Source organism: Chelonia mydas, chromosome 1 (genome assembly GCF_015237465.2).
Source record: "Chelonia mydas isolate rCheMyd1 chromosome 1, rCheMyd1.pri.v2, whole genome shotgun sequence".
Lineage (NCBI taxonomy): Eukaryota > Metazoa > Chordata > Testudines > Cheloniidae > Chelonia > Chelonia mydas.
The window spans coordinates 157339517-157351086 of record NC_057849.1 but is presented as its reverse complement, the minus strand read 5'-3'; the positions used below and the strand labels follow the sequence as shown (position 1 = coordinate 157351086).

The following is an 11570-nucleotide window of genomic DNA, read 5'->3' as shown; positions in this document are numbered from 1 at the left end:
CATGCATAGAATCATCCGCATGCCTCCCCCCCATCTTGCCCACCCCAAAATTAATTCACAATGACCTAACATATATTGCAAAGAGAAAATAGAGCCATAAAGTTTGGATCCTGATCTGAATTTCCCAAAGCCTCAGAGTGTTTGAAACTGCGGCTTTAGTTCAGGCTGATCTCAGAATTGTTGTTTCCAAATTGTTTTGTTTTTAAAGGTAGAGTTTGTGGGTGTTACTCTACGTATAAGCTTCAAACTGAGGCTCCTTATTTTAGTCCGAGAGTGGGTGTGAGCTCTTGAATACAGGGGATTATTATGAAAATGCTGACATCCCTTTAAACTTTGTCCTGCAGCTTTGCAAACTCTTCCAACACTCTTTCCCCTCCCCTCCCCACCCCACCAGCATTTCCCTTGCCCTGTCTGATTGGTGCACCACTCTCCCTTGCCTTTTATGGACTGTCACCGGGTCAATTCTAAAGTGAAGAGGCTAGAGGCAGGTGCAAGTCCCTCTGCTATAGATACTTTTGCCAACCAATCCTCTCCCAGCTTCTAGGCTCCCAAAATACCTAAAAGAGCCAATGAAGTTGGGAAAGCCCAGGATAACCGTGGGAGGGAGAGGCTAAAACTGGTTAGATTGATGTGGAGGGGAGATTCATTTGGGAAGGGATTCTGGCTGCCCTGGGAGCTGCTGCATGTCAGGCTCACTCTCAGGGCTCCGGTGACTTGTAGATAACAGGATTGTTCTGGTGGTTCTCTTCTATAACGGTCAAAATGGTGATCAAAGTCTTTGTAGCCACATCCTCTGGGTCTACAGCGGTAGGTTACTCATGTAATGTATGTTTCACCCCTACCCTCTCTCTACCAGGATCAGTATTTTTGTGAATTAACTGGTGTCTAAGTATGGGATATGTATGTATTAGTTACCAGGTGAGCCTGGGCCTGAATGGGAGGGAAACAGTGAGATGTCTCTAGTCTCATATCTAATAGCTAATTCTTGCAAGTGCCTCCACACATGGAGAATTATAGTTAATAAATGTGGGTTGTGCATATTTAAATTCTAATTGCAATTAATATATTGATGTCTAAATATAATTTCAGTTAATAGACTGAAATCTCTTTGCAAATAATATATACAATAGGTGTATACAAAATAGGCTATTCTGTTGCCCATTGCCCTAAAAATATTGAGCTAGGTTGTTTGCAGTAGAAATTATATATATTTACTTTTGATCAATACTTTGTGACTCTGCTAGGGTTTAATGCTGTTGCATAGTGGATATTGTTTCCAGGAATAAGCCAGAACCAAAGTGAAAAGAGTAAAATTACGCAGAGTAAACTTGTTCCCAGTTATCCCCCCCCCCCCCCCTTTTTTTTTTTTTTCCCCTGTCTCTTGAAAAGCTATACTGGGGATTTTAGTTTTGAACCTTGCTGCTGTAGTTGTCAGCACAACACTTTCGCTGAAGCGAAGGGCATGTGAAGAGAAGAGAGAGCTGGAAATCCAGGGGAGGTGGGAACTGGGAAAGGACTATTTCCTTTTATATCCAGTTCCCAGAGGAGCTCAGATTGCAGCCCTGCTTTAGCAATCGCTCAATCACGGTGACACAGTAAACAAACTGGCTAGTGCATGCACATAACTGTAACTGCATCTCTACAGTTACACCGACACCACCTCCTTAAGAAACTTCCAGAGCAGAAGAGTTGAAAAGTACCAAAAAAGCTACCATTCTCCGGACGAGTCACTGTCTCTGGCAACTAAGTAGAGCCCCACTAATGCCTCAAGTGGATCATAACAGAGAAATGACAAAGCTCTTATTAACCTTGCTTAACACAGAGCTTTTCAGCTTGAAACACTTTTATTGTAGACTTTTTAGACCCATTTTACCAACCTTTTGTTTTTATATGAAAAAATGAGATGTAAAGTATGAGAACAGCGATAAGGAAAATACTGTTGGGTTGCTAATCTGTAGTCAAGCACAGATTATTTAAATGGCTGTATAAATTGCCATCTACCTTGCACAGATTTACTCTTTTCTGACATTTGATCATTGAAGGAAAGTCATACCTAGCTATCTTTGTTCCCAATCAGCTGTCCTTGAGGAAAGGCTGCAAGCATGACTGAAGTAACTCTGCAGACTTTTTTTACGTGTGTGCAATGGCTATCATTTGGTTATTCCCAAGGATTGAATATGTGAGACTAAAGCATGAGCCTCTGGACTAAGGCCCCAATTCCTTAAAACACTTAGGCACGTGCTTAAATCACTGCTGCCAATGAGACTACTCAGGCTTAAAACTGCACGTTTCAGTGCTTTCCTAAATCAGAGCTACTGTATATTCTCCTAGCTGGCATCTGTAGCAGATTCCTTTCTTCTATGGATAAGGCACTGAAATGAAAGGGACACATAACATGCCCTGCACAGTGGGTTACATATGCTTATCATCCAGATGCACCAGTTTAAGCACTGCTAAAGCAATTTACTACTATTGCTAAGAAAGGTGATCAATGCCAGATGGACGTTATAAATTTTGCATTTTTTGAGCCCAATCTTCAGTCGTTGTTAGCCGTATATGAATATTATGCTTGTGAAATGTCAACACATTTTGGTTGACTTTTTTTTTTTTGTTAGTTGAGCCATTTTTACACATTTTTATATAAGCACAACTTTAATTCTGCATTTCCTGGATTTCTAATGTTAGACAGGTGTGTTATGTTTATGCGTTTTTTAACACCACTGTTCTCAAAAGGTCACATACACTCAGACTATTGATATGGGCCTGCAAACTTAACTATTAACAAAATATTTTGCTTGAGTGATTTTCTAAGAAGTCATATATTGTTCTTATTGTAGTATTACTATAGAACAATGGGGATGGAAAGTGCCCTTTTTTTATAAACTTTAAATATATATAGCATGAAACTCATCTCATAAGGGCCAGCACAAGGCACACGCATTGCTTAAGTCCCACTTAAGCCTTATTTTGTACCAGTCTTGTATTGTCCTTCTGTGAATTTTATCAATTCAGAATTTAAATTGTACTGGTATTACTGATGCAGCCTCCAGTTTGGCTATTTACTGTTACTTCAGATGCTTATTGTTTTGAAACAGAATAAAAACGCGATTGGCCCAAACTCAAAAGGTGTAAGTTTGCGTAACTCAATTGTTGTATGTGGTGTTATACTAGCTGTGTTGGTCCCAAGATATTAGAGAAACATGGTGGGTGAGGTAATATCTTTTATTGGACTAAATTCTGTTGGTGAGAGGGACAAGCTTTCCAGCTGGACAGAGCAGAGCTCTTTCTCAGGTCTGGGAAAGGTATCACAGCTAAACAGATAGGTTAGCATAAGTAGTTTGCACATATTTTAAAGGACAATTCAAGGTGAAGTGGTGTTAATGGGTGCTAACTGCTTATGCTAAATATTTATGTTCACCCTTGTATTTAGCTGTGATAATTTGAGTATCTTTCCCAGACCTGAGGAAGAGCTGTGTGTAGCCCAAAAGCTTGTCTATCGCACCAACAGAAGCTGATCCAATACAAGATTTAACCGTGTCACTTGCCTTTTCTGTCTAGCTCAATTGTTGTTGTTGTTTTAAAAATTACTCATATGGATCTGTATTTGCAATATGTTATTGACTTAGTAAAATATTTTCCCAAAGTGAGTCCAGTGAACCTGATTACATTTTGATGCCATAGACCAGATCCTCAGCTGGTGAAAATCAGTTAAGTTCTGGAGTGAAATCTATTGTATATATTTTTCCCTTACTGAATCTTTACATATTTTAAATAAATTCTCTATTATAGATATCCTAATAGAAGCATTTAGTTTATGCAGAGCTATTCATTAAGGAAAGATGAAGATCAACACTTAATTTTAGCATCTAGATTTACCAGATGGTTGGCTTGAAAAAGTCATAACCATTGAAGTCATTTCCTAACTATCTCTTAAAGTGTTTAGAAATCCTGTAAGCTGATACATTTTCTTAAGACGTACACTGCTGTATAATAAATCAGAAAAGGAGGTTTCATTCTTAAGGAGAGAGAATACCATACCATACCATATCTCCTCCAATGTTCCTTACTGCCGTTCGTGGTTATGACACCTCCGAAATCTTTTTATGTCACTTTATAAGCTCTTGTTATATCTGACCTTTTTATGTGCTCACCTGCCTTCTAAGAATCAAATTGTAATTATAAAAGGAGATGAGTCAATGCACTTAGAAGTGCTCCTTGTGTCTACTGCCATGCAGAGTGCTTGCAGGATTGGGCCCATACCTTGCATATTCTCAGTAAGTCCAATCATTTCCCTTCATAATGAGAGTGGCAGAGGGTGGGGTTCCTCTCTGCTGATCATCCTAGTCCCACACAAAAAGGGTTTGCCACTGTGAACAGAATCCCAGTGGGGGCCATCTGAGGTCCCTCAGTTAGGGTGAACTGCAAAGAATGGGGCTGACTATCCCCAAAGCTGGTGGATATTTCAATACTTACATTTACCGAGCCAGCACAAAACAGCTTCTTTATTACCTCACTAGTTGCCCAGAAACCAACAACACAGTTCCCTTACAGTAACCCAGCCTCAGGCCTCCATCCAGGTACCCAGGTCAAATGTGATGAAGATTTCTGAAAATCTTATTTCATCAATTCCAAAGGATCAGACACATTACCTTCCAGGTTAATGGATTTCCCGATCTTAACCAAATACATGCTTACAGCCAATTCTTATTAACTAAACTAAAATTTATTAAAAAAGAAAAGAGACAGAGTATGGTTAAAAAATCAATATACATACAGACATGAGTTCAATTCTTGAATTTCAGATACATAGCAGAGATGGTGAGCTTTGTAGTTGCAAAGAGTTCTTTTAGAATTTAGTCCATAGGTTATAGTCCAATGTCCAATATCATATTCAGGGTGTTTGCCGATGAACTGGGACCTCAGTCTTGCAACTCAAACCTCCCCTGATGAAGCTTAAGCAGATCTGAGATGTCAGGATCAGGACCCAAAGGTCTTTTATACAGTTTTGGTTGACCATACAGTCCTGGGTAAACAATAGGCTTTTGATGTAACCTCTTGTTTCCTAAGCACCACCTGTAATTAGTTACACAAATTAACATAGGGCAGTTTATCCATTAGGTAGTCTATTACAAACTTCAAAGAGAAATATAGACAATGACATTATTTCACCCAAGATTCATCTAAATGTTAATATTCCCTTTTGATCTCTGAATTAATAGTTATAGTGACAGACAGGAACTGTCTGATTACATGGCTATCATCTAAGATACACACAATTAGTATCACCTTTCATTCTTTAACAATAGAGGTTTGCATTTCAAAGTTCGAGCCTATCTAGCCTTGAAAGGCCTTAATTATCATTTCTAACATGTCTCTACAGGCTGACTCTGGGTTAGTTAGCCTGCAAGATGCTTAATCCTTTCCAGCCATGTGTTACACTCTTTATAAGATTCGTTGCAAGTATATAACAGTGGTCACAATAATGATTTGCATGATTATATTTTAACTAGATAATTTCACAGCCACCTGTTTGTGTAGCATTTTAGGGCTTATGTTGGTGTGATACAGTGTCTGTAGACACTGTATTACTTACATTGGCTGTTGGCTGTCTTGTCAATTTCTCAGCAGGAACCCTGAAATTGACAAGTTTCAGAGTGGTAGCCATGTTTGTCTGTTTCAGCAAAAACAACAAGGAGTCCTTGTGGCACCTTAGAGACTAACACATTTATTTGGGCATAAGCTTTCGTGGGCTAGAACCCACTTCATCAGATGCATGGAGTGGAAAATACAGGAGCAGGTATAAATACATGAAAAGATGTGATTTGCCTTACCAAGTGTGAGGTCAGCTTAATGAGACAATTAAATTGACACCAGGACACCAAGGGAGGAAAAATAACTTTTGAAGTGGTAATGAGTGTGGCCCGTTTCAGACAGTTGACAAGAAGGTGTGAGTAAAGTAGGGGGAAATTAGTATTGGGGAAATTAGGTTTAGGTTTTGTAATGACCCAACCTCTCCCAGACTTTATTCAGGCCTAATCTGATGGTGTCCAGTTTGCAAATTAATTCCAGTTCTGCAGTTTCACATTGGAGTCTGTTTTTGAAGTTTTTTTGTTGAAGAATTGCCACTTTCAGGTCTGTTATTGAGTGACCAGGGAGATTGAAGTGTTCTCCTACTGCCAGCAATGCCCCTCTGCCATGTATATTGGCCAAACCGGACCGTCTCTACGCAAAAGAATAAATGGACACAAATCTGACATCAGGAATCATAACATTCAAAAACCAGTCGGAGAACACTTCAACCTCTCTGGCCACTCAGTAACAGACCTGAAAGTGGCAATTCTTCAACAAAAAGTCAGAGTAAGAAGCCCAGGCAGCTTCCCCCACCTTGCTCAGTTGGGACCCTTGACCGTCTTGTCAATTTCATGGCTGAGTTGTGAAACTGACAAGCCTGCCCAGCTCCTGGCAGGTAGTAGGCGGGGTGGAAGAGCGGTGAGAAGTTGGGGCACCTGGACCCTGCTCTGCAGGGGCAAGAAGCCTGGGCGGCTTCTTCCCACTCCCAAAGGGAAATGGGGAGCTGAGAGGGATGGGGGCAGCCTGCCAGGCATAGATGACTAGTGCCTCCCCATACTATGGGGGCACAAGCTGTAGGGGAGAACACATGATTGACCCATGTGTATCCCCTGCCCAGTGACCCCTCCCACCCTGTGCCAAGCCTGGGGCTGCAGCGCTCTCCCTGCCCATTATCTGTTGGGGGGGGAAAGGGGAGCTCTCTGTCGTTCTCTCTTTGCGTCTCATCGCACACATTTGTCCGGCCACTCTCCCTGGCAGCTAGCTGGAGAGCGGCACGGAGCCGCTTCTGCCTGAGAGAGCCTGCTTTCATAAAATGTATTTCATAAAATGTAAACAACATATTTAGGCTTTTAATTCTTGCTGACCCTGATAACAATTGTGTGTGTTAATGTTTGGATTGGATAGTGTATATATCCGTCCACTGCATGGTTGTGGAGGAGGGGAGAGGAAAGAGAGGTCACACATAGCAGGCACTTAGCCAGCTGAGGGCAAGTGAAGGCCTGTGTATTTGAAGTATTGAGCCCTTACACTTCAGTTTTACAGTAACTCATCCATTCAGCAGAATTGTGCTGAATACAGAATAACTGTATTCTTTTACTTTGAAATACATGCCAGAGCACTAGTATCTGGGAGGGACGGGGTGGGTGAATTTGGCCAAATGTAGGCTTGAGCTCATATTGCAAACAGACAAACAGGATAGCACCTCTTACCATGCCAAGCCACAACAGAAGCAGCAATGTAATGAACAGAAATAATTCTCTGTCAGCCCATCAGAAACAGATTGTTTTTATAGCGTCAGATCAGAGAACTGCATCAACTTTATTTGCCAGCTTTAATGCTGCTATAAACTTGCTGACCAGATACCCTCTGCTGTTGCTGGACACCTATGGACAGTTGGTCAGTGGGTAAACTTTGGATGCCAGGGATATAGATGAAAATATTTTACTCCACAACAGATGAAACTACCAGTGGTTGCCAGGATGCAGCAGCACCACTCACTCAAATGTGGGCCAGCTGCCCACCTGTCAGGGGAGCTGGACCAAAACAGTGATGCTGCAACCCCATGCACCGAGGGTAGGTCACAGTGCACAGAACAGGGAGCCAAGCCCAGCCAGACCCATGGACCAGAAGTCACTTCAACTGGGGCAGGCGGTCTGGGAGGTCAAAGTGGGACATTCCTGTGAAACCTGGGACTGTTGGGAGCTATGTGTAAGATCAGATCCTGTGGGCCCCACCTTAGGTACCCCTTTAGATTGATCTATATAGAGCTTTCATGGAGCCCACCTTTGGCACAAAGAGAATGCACCCTGTATGGCTGATTTATCTGCACCATCCCCTCACCCACACAAGGGTGAAGGAGACTTCAGTAATGTACATGAGGGCCTTGAATGGGCCTTCCACAAGGACATAAATTTCATCATTTGAGTGCATGGAAGAGCAGTGTCTGAACAGAGCATGAGCATGATGATTTCATCATATCCCCCTTAATGTATTCTTCTTCTTTCCACCCCACATCCCCATCTCCCACTGTCGAACCCACCACGCCCACATCTCACACCCCTACCCTCTCAGGCACCTCCTGAATGGAGAGGAGGACAGCAGGGACCCAACAGCTGAACAAAAATTGGCGATTGGTCCTGCTTTGAGTAGGGGGTTGGACTAGATGATCTCCTGAGGTCCCTTCCAACCCTGATATTCTATGATTCTAACTCACAGTCCAATCCCCTCCAAGGGACTGGAGGAAAGGAGCTGTTGTTCCATCTATGAGTCGACTATCCATTCCTTGTCCCTACTGAGATGCAAGAGTGGTAAAGGGGTGGAGTCAGGCTTGCACTGGTGATGGAGAGGGATTGTTTACCTTAATCTGTACAGATGATAGCAAAAAGGGCATGCTATGTGTGAGCAGCATGTATTATTAATTATTATTTATTATTTACTACTGTATTTTGGCATTTACTACTGGCACACAAAATAATAGGTGCAGTAGAGTTGCAAAATAGCATCTCAGGACTCAAATAATTTCACAGTCACTGCTTAAGTAAGCCCCACCACAGAGATAAGTATTATCACTAAAGCCCTACTTCATGATATTGCAGAAACTGGGGATCCTGCAATATTTGTCTTCCTCTGCAATTTTGATTTTAATTAGCCTACTTTATACAGTCCACAATTTTGCATACATTTTGAGTATCCAATTAGTACTGCACTAACATTCAATGTAAAAGGCTAAAGTGACTGGACTCAATTTCCACAGCAGTTGTGTTAAGACATTTAGTCTTTTGAATTTTACATTGTACCTGTCATAAATATAAAGGGAAGGGTAACCACGTTTCTGTATACAGTGCTATAAAATCCCTCCTGGCCAGAGGCAACATCCTGTTAGCTATAAAGGGTTAAGAAGCTCAGCTAACCTGGGTGGCACCTGAGGTCCAAAAAGGACCAATAAGGGAACAAGATACTTTCAGATCTTGCGGGGAGGGGGGAAGGGGGAGGGAAGGCTTTTGTTTGTGCTCTTTGTTTACATGTTGTTCTCTCTTGGGACTGAGAGAGGCCAGACAGAAATCCATCTTCTCCAACCCATCCTCATCCAAGTCTCCAATATTGCAACCAGTATAGGTAAGCCAGGCAAGGCGGATTAGTTTATCTTTTGGTTTATGTGAATTTTCCCTGTGTTAAGAGGGAGGTTTATTCCTGTTTTCTGTAACTTTAAGGTTTTGCCCAGAGGGGGATCCTCTGTGTTTTGAATCTGAATACCCTGTAAAGTATTTTCCATCCTGATTTTACAGAGGTGATTCTTTTACCTTTTCTTTAATTAAAATTCTTCTTTTAAGAACCTGATTGATTATTCATTGTTCTTAAGATCCAAGGGCTTGGGTCTGTGTTCACCTGTACAAATTGGTGAGGATTCTTATCAAGCCTTCCCCAGGAAAGGGTGTGTAGGGCTTGGGGGGATATTTTGGGGGGAAGACGTCTCCAAGTGGGCTCTTTCCCTGTTCTTTGTTTAACGCGCTTGGTGGTGGCAGCATAGGGTTCAAGGACAAGGCAAAGTTTGTACCTTGGGGAAGTTTTTAACCTGAGCTGTAAGAATAAGCTCAGGGGGTCTTTCATGTGGCTCCCCACATCTGTACCCTAGAGTTCAGAGTGGGGAAGGAACCCTGACAGTACCGGTCGCTTTAAAAAAAAAAAAAGAATGTAATATAGTTGCAGCAAAATGTCTGGTTATCAAAAAAATTAGCAGGCATAATATAACACTTAAGGGTTTATATCATTCCAGAATTTTTTTTAAAAACAAATAGGTGAACTCTGGCTTTTCCAAATTGCTGCTATTAATAAAAGTCCATTATTACTTTTCCGTGATTTTTCCATGTCTTGTTCTCAATTCAGCTGCAATTATTTGAAGATCATCCCGGGATTCAAGTAGGGCCTTAATGATTTTATAGCTGAGGCATAGAGCTGTGAAAGGTTACATGGGCAGGGATTGTTACTTTATCTATGTACCCAATGCCTAGCACAATGGGGGCCCTGGTTGGAGTGCCTAAAGTTACTGCAATGCAAACAATAGATAGCAGGTCTGGGGCAGAGATGAGAACAGAACTCCTATTTTCTGATTTCCATATTTTGTTAACCAATACAGTATAAGCTGTTATGATACTTTATATGCCCTCAGTCCCGTGTATTGTACTAAAACACAGGCCGAGGTTTTTTTCAGAACTGTTTTGAACATAGTACAATAGACTTTTACTGATACTTTTTAAAATCTGAAGCTGCCTCTGACCTGAGATAACATTAATGTGAGTCACCCCTTTTACAACTATGTGTAAATAATGCATAATACAGTATTGACAGCCCCAGGCATTCAAAAATCATGAGTCAGACCCCCCCACTAAGTACCACACTGGCTTAAGAATCACCAGAGATTAAAAAATAATAAACGTTGAGGTCCTTCCCCCACCTCTGGTTTCCTTTTTTGAATGTCTCTGTATTTGTTTTACACTCTGTTCTAATATTGTTTGAGCTGAATGTTCTATCCCACTATACCTATGTGAGTCCGAAATTAGACAAACCTTGTTTACCCATGTCTAATATTTAAAGCCATAAACTAGGGAATGCTGGGTTGCAGTTCAACTGTCGTTTCTCCTCCCAAAGCTCTTGGAGCACTAGGTGATGTTGTGCCCTGCATACCATATGTGCTTAAATTCCTGTGCACAATGAGATGGGATAATGCTGGAATTTAGAGCTGTCAGCAGTGTGTTTACTGGCTTTTATAGGATTAGGTATAAGCATTAGTATTGTTTGAATGTCTATTTTGTGTATGATTTATACAGATGTTCTCCTGTTAATTTCTTTTGATGTGATGCCCTCGTGAGTGCCCAAGGCAACCCATCCTGTCATCAGAAAGTTTCCTTAAAAGAACTGTGCAGTTAAATGGCCTTTTTAAAAACGATCCCCTTTTAAAAACAAAACAAAACCACCTCTTAGACCTGGTCTACACTACACGGTTAGGTTGACGCAAGGCAGCTTTCATTGATCTAGCTGTGGATGTGTCTACACTTAAATTTTGCTCTTGCTGACTTAACTGGCCCACTACACTGACTTAATAACACCACCTCCCCGAGCAGCGTAGAGGCAAGGTCAATGCAGTTAGGTCGATGCAGTGTCAGTGTAGACATTGTGTTACTTACATTGGTTGTTACTGGCCTCCAGGAGTTGTCCCACAATGCCCCACCCTCACTGGTCTGGTTACTGTTGTGAACTCTGCTGCCCAGGGGCAGGCAGTCACTCCTCCCTTTAAAGCCCTGCAAATTTTTGAAATTCCTTTTCTTGGTTGCCCAACTTGGCAAACACACCTAGCAGCTCTCCGTTGTTGTCTGCAGCTGACCAAGCTGGCTCCATGCTGCAGATGAGCTTCTGCCTGGAGTACCAAAGAGGTGTTAAATCTCCTGGTTCTGTGGGGAGAAGAGGCTGTGCAGGCAGAGCTCTAATCCAGCTGTGGAAACGTC

The 11570-nt window shown here is 41.8% G+C and overlaps 1 protein-coding gene across 1 annotated transcript in view; it reads left to right on the top strand.

The window, feature by feature from the left end:
- Positions 1-608: 608 nt before the first annotated feature.
- LOC102947465 (SH3 domain-binding glutamic acid-rich protein) overlaps positions 609-11570 on the top strand; it is a 51008-nt gene continuing 40046 nt past the window's right edge. Inside the window, exon 1 of the mRNA XM_043538219.1 lies at positions 609-807. Within this exon, the coding sequence (XP_043394154.1) occupies positions 763-807 (45 nt within the window). The 5' untranslated portion in view covers positions 609-762. The remainder of the gene's footprint in view (positions 808-11570) is intronic.